The sequence below is a fragment of the Moschus berezovskii genome, chromosome 17 (assembly GCF_049115385.1).
Source record: "Moschus berezovskii isolate FMDL1 chromosome 17, NW_MosBer_1.0, whole genome shotgun sequence".
Taxonomy (NCBI): Eukaryota; Metazoa; Chordata; class Mammalia; order Artiodactyla; family Moschidae; genus Moschus; species Moschus berezovskii.
Window position 1 is genome coordinate 31,039,788 of NC_142476.1, and position 14,444 is coordinate 31,054,231.

General features: G+C 37.6%; 1 protein-coding gene across 6 annotated transcripts in view; it reads right to left on the minus strand.

Moving 5' to 3' along the window:
* TOR1AIP1 (torsin 1A interacting protein 1) overlaps positions 1-14,444 on the minus strand; it is a 46,906-nt gene that overhangs the window by 29,235 nt on the left and 3,227 nt on the right. For 2 of the 6 annotated variants that reach the window (XM_055419166.2, XM_055419164.2), the window contains exons 2-4: positions 12,573-12,650; positions 5,781-5,840; positions 4,670-4,714 (exon numbers count right to left, since the gene is read on the minus strand). In XM_055419166.2, the coding sequence (XP_055275141.1) occupies positions 4,670-4,714; positions 5,781-5,840; positions 12,573-12,650 (183 nt within the window). The remainder of the gene's footprint in view (positions 1-4,669; positions 4,715-5,780; positions 5,841-12,572; positions 12,651-14,444) is intronic. The other 4 variants (XM_055419168.2, XM_055419165.2, XM_055419167.2 and 1 more) reach the window with 3 other exon arrangements.

A 14,444-nucleotide genomic window follows, 5' to 3' on the forward strand; every position in this document is an offset into this window, starting at 1 on the left:
GTTCTTGCATGCAGTCTACTTTATCCACTAGAGTCTGGAGCATATTAATCATAGTTGTTTTAAATTCCTGATCTGATAATTCTAACATCCATGCCATATCTGGTATTGATTGCTCTATCTTTTCAAACTGCTTTTTTGCACTTTGTCATGTTTTATAAATTTTTTCTTGGATGTACTGGGTAAAAAGAACACTGCTGTAAATAGGTCTTTAGTAAAGTGGTGGTAAGGTGTTGAGGGAGGGGCAGTATCCTGGGAGAAGGGAAGTATCTTACAGCTCTAGGTGTCCACTTTTTAATAAGCTTATGCCTCAAGACCATGAACTTCACAACAGTTTAAAGTTTTTCCCTTTCCTGTTTAGGTGGAATAGAATGCTCAGAATGGTCTGGAGTTGGGTATTTCCCATCTCTCAAGTCAGCTGGGCTTTGATATAGTAGGTTCAGTTCGGTTTAGTTCAGTTGCTCAGTCGTGTCTGACTCTTCGGGACCCTGTGAACCGCAGCACGCCAGGCCTCCCTGTCCATCACCAACTCCCAGAGTCCACCCAAACTCATGTCCATTCAGTCAGTGATGCCATCCAATCATCTCATCCTCTGTCGTCCCCTTCTCCTCCTGCCCTCAATCTTTCCCAGCATCAGGGTCTTTTGAAATGAGTCAGCTCTTCGCATCAGGTGGCCAAAGGATTGGAGTTTCAGCTTCATCATCAGTCCTTCCAATGAACACCCAGGACTGATCTCCTTTAGGATGAACTGGCTGGATCTCCTTGCAGTCCAAGGGACTCTCAAGAGTCTTCTCCAGCACCACAGTTCAAAAGCATCAATTCTTCTGTGCTCAGCTTTCTTCATAGTCCAACTCTCACATCCATACATGACCACTGGAAAACCATAGCCTTGACTAGACAGACAGGTTCCAGTTAACAAGATTTCCTTGAGGGCTTGTCTTGTTAAGAACAGAATACCCTGGCATATTTCAGAATGCTGCCTTTCTCCCTCTACCTTGCAGAAGTATGAAGGGTTTTTGTTTTTTTTTTTAATGTGAGCCTGGCTGAGCCTCTGGAGGTAAATTTCACAACACAGCAGGGGCCCGCCTTAGACTAGGTCCTCTTGAAATTTTAAACTCTTCAGACTTGTCCACACAGAACATCCCACAATTCATTAACTGCAGTTCAGGTTTTCCTACTCAGCACTACCTCCCGCAGAGGCTCCCACTTTTGAGTCTTGGCTCCAGCAAGCTATGACTTCCTATATTTGCCCATTTCTCCAACCTTGGGAGCAGTGATTTGACCAGTGTCATTTCCTCTCTTATGGATCTAAGAAGAGTTATTGATTTTTCAGTTGTCAGTTTCTGACTTGTTATTAGGCTAAAGTGGTGACTTCCAAGCTCCTTACATGTGGAACCTTTTTAAAAAGTCTCCCTCAATAATTTTTTGAGTAAATGAATGAATGGGGGGAAAGCTGAAAAGTGAATTCTTTCTAAAATGAGAGGTTCCAACAATACCTAAATGTAATACAGTAGCTTTGCTAAAATCACATTTATATTAGGGCATTATGTTTTATATAGTTCAAAAATTATTTGTTGTAGCAAAATTTAAGGCTGAACTAATTTTTGAATCTGTATTAATGGAAAGAAAAGTATGTTGAAAATTTACATTCATTCACCCAACTATCAGAAAAAACAAATAGTACAGTAATCCCTCTTTTTTCATCCTGATAAAATGTATTTCCACAATACTTTTGCAAATCTATGTCAATTGTCTAGAGCAAATTAATAATCAATCCTTCCTATACCAGGTTGCCTACAATTCAATCTCCCTTTTTTCTGTTTATGTTAGTTATGTCAATTAGTTTTAATTAGCATAATGGAGGATTTAGAAGTATTTCTAAATCAGCTTCTATAAGGGAGTTCTGCACTTACTTTTAATACTTTTAATATGAAGTAATAAATAAATCATGGATTTAATCTATTTTTGAACACTTTTAAGACTTTTAATATAGGGTCTAAAAATCCTTTCTTTAGAATTCCATGTTCCTAACAGTAAATATTTATCAGCACTATATAAGACATAAATAATAACTTGTCAGGCAAGGCTATCATGGTAACATCACTAAGAACAAAAAAACAGTATTATTTTGTGCCTTATAATCCAGTAGTATTTTATGAACTAAGACACCTTAAATAATAATACATTTTATATAGTTGACAAGTACTATTCACTGTAATAGGCTTTTGTCCTGGTTGTATACACATTTTAAAACATAGTTCTCACTCTAGAAACTCAAGTTTACCAACTGAGAATGTGATTCTGAAAATCATTTACCATAAGATAGTTCAAGGAGCTGCAGTTAATGTAAGTGTTGTTTCTAACGTAAAGGAGTTTCTCATATTGCCTGAATTCTAAACGTAAAAGAGTGACATTCTATTACAAGACAAACTGTAGTATTTATAACTTTCCTTCTCATTTTGCCTGTTCTGCATCCTTCAAAATTCAAATGCCATCGCCATTAAACCTTCCTGACCTCTTCCACAGAGTAGGGCTCTTCTCGACCATATACATATACCACCACTTTAATACTTATAACAATCTTTTTACCTAGCTGCAAAGAATGTATAGATAAATATCCAAATACAATCTGATGACGAATCAGCAGTATCTATGACTATATAGCTTTTAGTTTCATTTCCCTCTTTTGTCATTCAGCTTCCTTTATTCTAAACTTCTTGGCTGCTACATGGGGGAAGTTAAAGCATTAAAAAATTTTTTTTTTAAAAAACGATTACTCTTTCCTACACACATGCGAAAACTTTCAAGATATTAAAATAATATTTGGAGCAATAATACCCTAACCAAAAAAAGGTTATTTAAAAAAATTACAAAGGCTGTGGCTTTTAGACAAATGACAATAATTAAATGTGCTATTAAGGAGGTGTCACTTTTCTAACAATTTCAACCATTAATAAGAAAAGGTACTTTCAGAAGTATAAGGTCTTTCTGTTTGTTATAAAGAACAGATCACTTAAAACCACCTCCTCTGATGGACATCAACCATTATCTGTATCAATTTCTGTTCACTTACAAAGTCCCAGGATATTTCTACTATAGGCCTTCTTATTCCAAGAGATTTATGGAATGTGTTGGTGTGAGGTGTGTAGGGTATTAAAGGAAATACAAACTTCATAATTGTGTTGTGTCTGGGGACAAAGGCATGAATATTCAAAAGTGAGACAATCATGCTTTTTCAAAGAGAAGACAGGAGTCACTGTGTCTCCTTTTTGTGTTATCAGTAAAACCTAGCATGGAATGTTAAATCTATGTGTGGACATAAATCTACGTCCAGGCAGTTATTTAACTCTCTGAATTTATTCTTAGAACCAATGATAATTTAGGTGATTTGCTGTCTTTAGGTCTGCCATTAATGTAATTAGAGATGGGTAAACTTTCTCCGTCAAGAGCCAAATAGTAAATATTTAGGCTTCTCTAGCCACATAAGGTCTCTGTCATATGTGTGTATACATATATATATATTTACTCCACAAAATGTAAAAATTTTTCTTAGGTTACAGGCTGTATAAAAACAAGACCACAGGTCAGATTTCACTCAGAGGCTGTATTCTGGGGATCCCCGCCATAGATACCTTTAAGAAAGGTGCCTTTTAAGACTATTCAACGCCAATCATGCTTTGGAGAACAAAAGAGTGGAGCAGCAAGAAGAGAATACAGAATAGTCTGGAAACATCACAAACGTTCAAGTGCCATGAACAGCCATTTTATACATTTCAAGATTTACTAGCACTACTATTAGGGAAAGAAAAGGGGTGTCATTCTTTATTGATCTCACAGAAATTTCCTTTAAGCTGGAAAGTACTTTTTGTAAAGTTAGTTTTTATTATAAAAGTACAAATCTAGCATAGAAAGAACATAAAAGTGCTAGATTATTTCAGCCCCAAGTTTGCTTCTATTTAAGACTCTATGACTTAAAAAAAAATTCTTTTTTAACTTTTTACATAGAGCATTTGAGAAACTGGTGGGTAAAAGTACACGATAAGTTGCATACGACAAGGATCATTTTCAGTGCCCAGACACTATAAATTCTGAAGTCTCTAAAAAAAAGTGAGCTTAAGTGGAAGACAAATTTAAACCAAGCTGCAACTATTTATAAATAAAAATGAAGCTTCTCTCCTTTGACTCATCTCCCAGTTTAGAAAATTTGTAACTTAAGACTAAGTCCAACCACAATCAATGTTAAGTTCACTTAAAGCCACAGATCTTGGTAGCTCAATTCCTATATCAAGGCAAATCCTGAAAAGAATATAAACTATAAACATGGCAAAGGACACAATCTACTACAGAAACATTTCCAGTTCACTTTCTAAATCAAGAAAAAACTTAATTGCTAAGTTGCTATCTCTTTTCTCGCGATAGTGTTAACAACTGCTAATAAAAACTAAAATATAGGTTATGACATTTTCTTACGTGAACTTAAACAATAATATAACAAAGGACATAATTTCAGAGAATAAAAACCAAGACTACTGGTCATAAAGACTGTGTTCCTCACGCTGAAATAATCAACAAAGTAATATTTTCAAGCCAGTGACCAAACGAAAGTACTCCTGTATTCCACTGATAATTAGAAATCTCAAAGAGAACCTATAAAAATTAGATATAAACAAACCTAATTCACTCATTTTAGTATTTCCATTTGTTTTGTGTGCCGAATCTGCAAGAGAGATAGCAATAAAATGATTAGTGCTTAAAAGGAAATGCATCATATGCTTCTTTACCACAGGTTCATCATCAAAACCTTAACAGATTTTTATCACTTAAAGGACAGTCATCTATCAGAAAAAAAAAAAAAAAAATCAACCTAACTCTTTTAAAAGAGAATAACTGAGTAGAAACCTCATGTGAAGTTAAATGTTTCCTTTTTAGTTCCCACAATAAAGCACCCTTATGGGCTGGGAAACTCTAAAAATGAAGTAGAAGTAGATCTCTTGGAATGACATTCCTAGTTTTCCTTCATAGTCATGAAATCAATTTAAGGGCAATACTCTTCTAAGGTCTTAAAGTCAAAGTGGTTCAGTCATATCCGACTCTTTGTGACTCCATGGCCTATACAGTCCATGTAATTCTCCAGGCAGGATACTGGAGTGGGTAGTCTTTCCCTTCTCCAGTGGATCTTTCCATCCCAGGGATCAAACCCAGGTCTCCTGCATAGAAGGCGAATTCTTTACCAGCTGAGCCACAGGGAAGAAATGCAGTTAAGGCAGGAAAAATTTATAGCCCTGAGCCACAAAGCCTCAGTCTTCAATTTTTTATTAGCATTATACTGGGAAGAATAAAAAGTCCCTGACATTAATTTAAAACCATTTTGCTAACAAAAAGAATCATAGCAACATACAAGGACACAACCTCTAAAAAAGAATGAAGAAATTATTTTATACACTTATGTGAAAGGATGTCTCAATAGATTTTAAGTAAAAATAAACAGTAAGAAGGTACAGAAAAGAGTAATTATTGGGCTAAAATGTGGGTTAAAAAAGAGAGGAAAAGATGATTTATACATGAATTCCCTTTTATCTCCATAAAATATCTCTGGAAGACTACCTAAGAAACTGACAACACTGGTTGCTTAAGGAAACTGGGTGGACAAACAACGAAGGGAGCTGGGAGCCCTTCCATCGTATATTTACAGAAATTTTGAATTTCGAACCATATAAATACATGTTAAATACCCTATTTAAAAATATGAGAAAGCTGAACCAACAGACAAAACAATCTCTTACCAGATCTTGAGCTTCTTAGAGGGGGTCTACACAGGCTGATTACAGGATCTTCACTCATCACTAACATGTGAAGAGAAAACAATAAAATACATATATAAAATGTCTAAGATATTAGATTATACAATCACCTATTTAGTCAGCAAAGTTTTCTTATGAGCTCTCCATTATGCTAAGTATGGGAATACAATAGTGAACTAGAGAAAGGTTTGCTGCCATAAAAAATACATGGGCTTGATGTAAAATTTGGCAGTTTTTCTCACCAGACCATATTTGTATAAAAAGAAAGGAGTATCAAATAAAACTTCTAAATTTCTCAATTAAGAACCAAAATCTGTACCGTAGCACCAACTCAATCATCTATTCCATTGTGGCATACCCTCACTGGATTATTTACGTCAAACTTTGATGTGAGGGTTAACTTCCTAAGAGTTAATACACTCCCTCCAATTATTTAACCTTGTGTGTTTCAGCAAATACAAACTCTAATTTAAAAAAATATGTTGTAAAATAATTAGCCTCCAATAAAAATTTAAAAAATAAATAAATAAATAAATGTTAAATGTTAGCCATAATTTGTTTCAGACTGTCAATAGTTCAATGGCACAGGGTTAATGAGGAAGCCAATCCCATTAAATAATAAATTAATGTCAGCCTAGAAATCCAAGGTGTATGTCCTCAAAGAGCCTCGTACAACATAATATAAAACCCAATCTATATTTAAATTTGGATTATATTACACTTAGCTTCATTTGTATCTATAAAAAAAGCAGTACGTTTGGCTCTGCGTGAGAAGTGCAAAAACCATACTCTGAACCAGCCATCACTGACCCCTCTCCATTATACTGGCTGCCTATGTTTGTTCTCACAAAACTGACTTAACCACATTTCCTCTTCACAGTATCAAGAAGAGAAATCCTGAAGGGATATCCATTTATTTGCTCTAAAAATACTTATTGAGCATGTTTTTGTACATCTTAAAGACAGAGATGTAGAGAAAGAATTAAGTTGATTTTATGTAGCTCGAAAGGCAGAATTAAGATCAAGAGAAATTTACAGCAAAGTAGCTTTTAGTTCAATGGTAAAAACAAAAGCAACCAAATTATTAGTGTTGTCTCCAAAACAGAACTGATGGTGAGGGAGTGATTTCCACATCACTGCAGATGATCAACAGTGCATGAATGGATGTTAACAGAGGGATACCCACACTGATAGAAACCCTGAATACATGACTCTCCTAAATCTTCCAGCTCTAAGGTTCTACGCAATGTATCAGTTGCTAGTTAGCATTCTACACAGCATGTATTTAGAACTTACATAAAAAGAAATATCACATATGTCCGTTACTCTTATTATTACAATGACTTTCCTCTTTTTTTCCTCTATATTCCCATCCTTTGCAGGTTTAATTAAAACCTAAAACTCAACTTTAATCTACAGATATCAATTACTATTTCAGACCCCCATCTTTTCATTTAAGCTTTTCTTGTACGCCCTACCAAATACATAGCCCTATGTAAGAGGGGTTGAAGGAGAGAGAATAGCAGAGAGGGATATCAGAGAATAAAATAACAAGGATTCTTCTTCAGTAGCAATCTCCTTCCCTTGTTGGCTGCTCTTGCTCACCACTGCATCCCCAGAATCTAGCAACGGCATAAAGTATACCTAGTATAAAGTAGGTGCTCAATAAACATCTGGATCTGGAGAATGAATGAATGCTGTAATTACAGCAGTCAGAGAATCAAATGTTCATGACAAAATGTTGTTTAGTCACTCGGTCATGTCTGACTTTTCTGCAACCCCATGGACTGGATGGAGCGCACCAGGCTCCTGTGTTCACGGGATTTTCCAGGCAGGAATACTATATTGGGCTGCCATTTCCTTCTCCAAGGGATATTCCTGATCCAGGGGTCGAACCTGTGACTCCTGCATTGACAGGCAGATTCTTTACTCCTGAGCCACCAGGGAAGTCCTCATGTTAAAACAGAAGGCATTAAAAATATTTAACAATAATTATTTAACTAGAAACCATAACTACTAAAAATACTTAACGTTAAGAAAAATTACTAAAATTTTCCTACTATATTTTTAGGTTATGAAATTAGTTTCATGAATGAATCTGGCCATAGAAGAAGTTATATAGGTATATATGAACGAAACTGACAGAACAACCTAATCGCTATTTTAATGCGAAAATAATGCAATTCTGAAACTTCAAACAGTAAGCTACTCTAGACTAATACAATCAACATTTTCATGACTTCCAAAACAGGATGACAAATGATGTGGCTGTCTTTACTAGGATGTTTTAGAAAGTGATCCCTTGGTGTGTGTGTGTGTGTGAAAGTCACTCACCTATGTTTTTGCTACCCCATGGACTGTAGTCCATGGAATTCTCCAGGCCAGAATACTGAAGTGGGTAGCCGTTCCCTTCTGCAGGGGTTCTTCCCAACCCAGGGATCGAACCCAGGTCTCCCACAGTGCAGGTGGATTCTTAATCAGCTGAGCCACCAGGGAAGTCCCTTGGTCATCATTTTCAACGACATTTTTGGATAAAGTTTTGTCAGACCACACCAGTGGTCCTATATACAATTACAGCACAATTTTGAACACCAAAGTTGAATTGAAAGTCTGTGATTCTACAAGAAGGAGGAAGAGCCTATATATTTTTTTTAACTGAAGTATAGTTGATTTACAATGTTGTATTATTAACAGTTTCTGGTGTACAGTAATGTGGTTCAGTTCTACATATATATACATATATATATTCTTTTTCATATTCTTTTCCATTATGGTTTATTACAGAATATTGAATATAGTTTCCTACGTTATACTGTAGAATTTTGTTGTTAGTTTATGTCTGCTAATCCCAAACTCCTAACTTATTCCTCCTCTACCCTCTTGGATGTGAGAGTTGGACTGTGAAGAAAGCTGATCGCCGAAGAATCGATGCTTTTGAACTGTGGTGTTGGAGAAGACTCTTGAGAGTCCCTTATACTGCAAGGAGATCCAACCAGTCCATTCTAAAGGAGATCAATCCTGGATGTTCATTGGAGGGACTGATGCTAAAGCTGAAACTCCAATACTTTGGCCACCTCATGAGACGAGTTGACTCACTGGAAAAGACTCTGATGCTGGGAAAGGTTGGGGGCGGGAGGAGAAGGGGACGACGGAGAATGAGATGGCTGGATGGCATCACCGACTCTGTGGACATGAGTTTGAGTGTACTCCGGGAGTTGGTGATGGACAGGGAGGCCTGGCGTGCTGTGATTCATGGGGTCGCGGAGAGTCGGACACGACTGAGCGACTGAACTGAACTGAACTGACCCTCTTGCCCCTGTGAAGTCTGTGAATCTCTAAGTCTGTGAATCTGTTTCCGTTTTGTAAATAAGTTTCTTTGTATCATATTTTAGATTCTATATACAAGTGATACTATATATTTGGCTTTCTCTTTCTGACTTATTTCACTTTAATATGATAACATCGAGGTCCTTCTCAGTTCAGTTCAGTCTCTCAGTCCTGTCCCACTCCTTGCGACCCCATGAATCACAGCACTATGTTGCTGCAAATGGCAGTATTTCATTCATTTTTAAGACTATTATTCCATTTTGCACGTGTGTGTACACATATACATACACATACATACACATATACACACACACACACATATACCACTTTCACTTCTTTATTCCATTCATCTGTTGATGGACATTTAGGTGGCTTCCATGTCTTGGCTATTGTAAATAGCGCTGCTAAGAACCTGTGGGTGCATGTATATTTCTGAATTAAGAGTTTTCTCCTGATACATGCCCAGGAGTGTGATTGGAGGATTATATGGCAACTGTTTTTAGTTTTCAGGAACCTCCAAGTGTTTTCCATAGTGGTTGTACCAATTAATATTCCCTCAAACAAGGAGGGGCCTATCTTAAACTTGCACTTAAAGTAGTTTTCCATCAAACTGTCTCCTGTTTAACTAATTCCTCTGCTAGACAGACTTTCAGTTCAGTTCAGTCACTCAGTTGTGTCCTACTCTTTATGACCCCGTGGACTGCAGCACTCCAGGCTTCCCAATCCATCACTAACTCCCAGAGTTCACCCAAACCCATGTCCATCGAGTCGGTGATGCCATCCAACCATGTCATCTTCTGCCATTCAATTCTCCCCCTGCCTTCAATCCTTCCCAGCATCAGGGTCTTTTCCAATAAGTCAGTTCTTCACATCAGGTAGCCAAAGTACTGGAGTTTCAACTTCATCATCAGTCCTTCCAGTGAATATTCAGTACTTTACAAGCATTCACTTAATGACTTTCCCAAACATTCTCCTTTTTTAAGAGGAATGACAGAGGAGCAAGACAACTACTAGATATAGTATGATTTTTAAAAGTACCTTTTATAGTAAAAGAACCCAGAGTATCTCAAATCTCCCCAAAATGCACATATCTTTATGTTTAGTTATATTGAGCACAGTATATTCCAGATAATATGTGCATGAGTTCCATCAATCTACCATCTACATGGGGAAATGTTTTGTCTTTTCCATTATCAACCATAGCATGAGCTTTCTCAGAAAAAGAAATGCTTAAGCAAAATTTTATGAACTTCATACTGCCTGCAAAGTGCTGTGAAGAAAAAAACCCCACCTTATATCCGTATGTTTTAGTGTATACTAAGTGATTTTGCAAGTACTATTTCACTTTTGCAGTTAGCTTGTGAATTAGGCCAGGTTAAGTCATACAGATAAAGGCCTGAGGGTCAACATGGCTAGCTGATATGACCAAGGTCCAGTGCTCTTTGCACAACATTATGCAACCATGTACCTCAATAGAAGTCCTAAAATACAAGCTTAATGTGAACTCCAAAAGACTGTACGAGACATTCTATTGTAGAATAGTTTTATAATGGTCTGTATGGTCTATAGGCTGGTGCTCAACAGTCTTCATTAAATCAATTTACTTAACCCCATAAATTTTATAAATTTATTGTAGATTTTATTTATTTTTGCTGTAGATTTTAAAAATGAGAAACTTGTTTTTCCAGGCATAAGTGTCATGTAATTGAATCTACTGTAAATAAAATTTCAAGAATATAGTTTTCCCAAATGGCCTGAAAAATGTGATTATAGAGCCTATCACTCAAAGCATTTTTCTAAAATAGTTTCTAATCTTAACACAGGAACATAGGCTGTTCAAAGAATTAAGCATAAAGGGTGTGTTATTTGGAATTGATCCTCAACCAGATATTTATTCTAAACAGAATAGTTTAAACTACAAAGCATAATCTTATTAGCAGCAATGGGTAAGGAAGTTAAGTCAGGATTTGAGTTAAAAAAAAAGGCACAGATGATCAGTTTCAATAGCTACAGTCATTATTTTTGTGGATTTCCTAATATCAAGAAAAGCAAACTGAAAATAAACAGAACTAAAAATCAAAGGATACTATGCATTAATAACTGAACTGAATCCTTTCCCTTGCTTTTCAAAATAGGTTTCAAAATGGGTACTACCAAATGTAGCCTAATGCCACTTGATACTAAGGTGCAAACAGTTCTACACTTTAACATCTCAAAAACTGGGATGTATTATACAATCTAGGACACATTAGCCTTAACTGGCAGCATTTCTTCCTCCTAAGTCAAAGTGAAAGTCACTCAGTTGTGTTCGACTCTTCGTGACCCAATGGACTATACAGTCCATGGAATTTTCTAGGCCAGAATACTGGAGTGGGTAGCCTTTCCCTTCTCCAGGGGATCTTCCCAAACCAGGGTTAGAACCCAGGACTCCTGCATTGTAGGCAGATTCTTTACCAGCTGAGCCACAGGGAAATCCAAGAATACTGGAGTGGGTAGCCTATCCCTTCTCCAGTGGATGTTCCTGACCCAGGAATCAAACCGGGGTCTCCTGCATTGCAGGCAGATTCTCTAACTGAGCTATCAGGGAAGCCCAAGAAGAAGATGTATCTTACAACTGATGAGATCTTGCTGCTAAGTCACTTCAGTCCTGTCCAACTCTGTGTGACCCCATAGACGGCAGCCCACCAGGCTCCCCCGTCCCTGGGATTCTCCAGGCAAGAACACTGGAGTGGGTTGCCATTTCCTTCTCCAATGTGTGAAAGTGAAGCCGCTCAGTCATGTCCGACCCTTAGCGACCCCACGGACTGCAGCCTACCAGGCTCCTCCATCCATGGGATTTTCTAGGCAATAGTACTGGAGTGGCTTGCCATTGATGAGATCTTAGATTTAATAAAATATAATATCAAATTGAGATTGATTATATTGTGTCATGATTTTACTATGCAGGTCATTTAATCCATTTTACGTGACTCATTTATTCATTCAAGACTTAACAAGCTTTACTGAACAACTAATTATTCCACAGGAGAGTGACAGTAAGGTACTTGGGGCAAGTGAAGGAGCTTTGGAGAAGACAAGCCTAGGTCTGAATTTGGCTCAGTTACATAGCAAGTAATCTTAAGAGAAAAGTCAGCTACTCTGAGCTCCAGTTTCCTCACCAAAAAAGTGGGTACATCTATCCTGCATAGTTATGTGAATGAATTAACATATACCAAGTATACGGTACTTAGAAGGTATTCAAGTATGCACCCTGTCTTTTCTTGACACATGCTACTATTGCTTAATTCAATTTAACAACCTAAAAATAAGATTCACTGAAACTTTGAATGAGGTATGATTTGGGACCCCTGATTGACCCAATAATCCAATAACCCAATAATTAAAGGCTATAATCTATACATAAAAAAAGCTGATAGGTTAGGAAAAAACAAACTCAACTCTTCTTACCTGGAGTCTCTTGTGTTCTCCTGATAGCTTTCTTTGTGACCGTTTGGCTTAAAACAGTTTGTGAAGGTGGTTCATCCTCTAAAGAATAGACATAACAATTGTAAAATTCAGAATATGCAAAGTGAGTAGAGATTATGTATATAGCTTCTGCCTTGAAAAACTGTGTCCCATCCTCAGAGGACTTCATGAGTGTTTTTATAAGTGGGTCAAAGGTGGGATGTCTGACAAGATAAGGGTGTGAGCAGGGTTTGCACTTCCTTACTCTCATCTCAGGTGGTCAGTCTCCTAATCCTGATGATTAATCTGGGCCTTTTAATCTTGCATCAGGAGACTTCTTGGTTGTTCTTCCCTTGATTAGCAACTGTTGGAACCTGCCCTTTGGAACTCAGAGAAGGTCATAATGGCTGGTGTACTGCCTCCAAACAATGGGGAGACTCACAGGGACCCACTCAGTTTCAATCCCTTCAGAAATGTAATTAAGGGGTTCCCTGGTGACTCAGTGGTAAAGAATCTGCCTGCTAATGCAGGAGATTCGGGTTTGACCCTTGGGTAGGGAAGATCCCCTAGAGAAACAAACAGCAACCCATTCCAGTATTCTTGCCTGGGTAATCCCATGGACACAAGAGCCTAGTGGGTTTCAGTCCATAAGGTGGCAAAAAGAGTCAGACACGACTTAGGGGACACTAAGCAACAAAAAAATAAAGGACAGAAATGGTATGGACCTAACAGAAGCAGAAGATATTAAGAAGAGGTGGCAAGAATACACAGAACTGTACAAAAATGATCTTCACGACCAAGATAGTCACGATAATGTGATCACTGACCTAGAGCCAGACATCTTGGAATGTGAAGTCAAGTGGGCCTTAGATAGCATCACTACGAACAAAGCTAGTGGAGGTGATGGAATTACAGTTGAGCTATTTCAAATCTTGAAAGATGATGCTATGAAAGTGCTGCACTCAATATGCCAGCAAATTTGGAAAACTCAGCAGTGGCCACAGGACTGGAAAAGGTCAGTCTTCATTCCAATCCCAAAGAAAGGCAATGCCAAAGAATGCTCCAACTACCACACAGTTGCACTCATCTCACACGCTAGTAAAGTCATGCTCAAAATTCTCCAAGCCAGGCTTCAGCAATATGTGAACCGTGAACTCCCGGATGTTCAAGCAGGTTTTAGAAAAGGATCAAATTGCCAACATCCGCTGGATCATGGAGAAAGCAAGAGAGTTCCAGAAAAATATCTATTTCTGCTTCATTGACTATGCCAAAGCCTTTGACTGTGTGGATCACAATAAACTGTGGAACATTCTGAAAGAGATGGGAATCCCAGACCACCTGACCTGCCTCTTGAGAAACCTGTATGCAGGTCAGGAAGCAACAGTCAGAACTGGACATGGAACAACAGACTGGTTCCAAATAGGAAAAGGAGGACGTCAAGGCTGTATATTGTCACCTTGCTTATTTAACTTATATGCAGAATACATCATGAGGAACGCTGGGTTGGAAGAAGCACCAGCTGGAATCAAGATTGCTGGAAGAAATATCAATAACCTCAGATATGCAGATGACAGTACCCTTATGGCAGAAAGTGAAGAGGAACTCAAAAGCCTCTTGATGAAAGTGAAAGAGGAGAGTGAAAAGGTTGGCTTGAAGCTCAACATTCAGAAAACAAAGATCATGGCATCTGGTCCCATCACTTCATGGGAAATAGATGGGGAAACAGTGGAAACAGTGTCAGACTTTATTTTTTTGGGCTCCAAAATCACTGCAGATGCTGATTGTAGCCATGAAATTAAAAGACGCTTACTCCTTGGAAGGAAAGTTATGACCAACCTTGATAGTATATTAAAAAGCAGAGACATTACTTTGCCA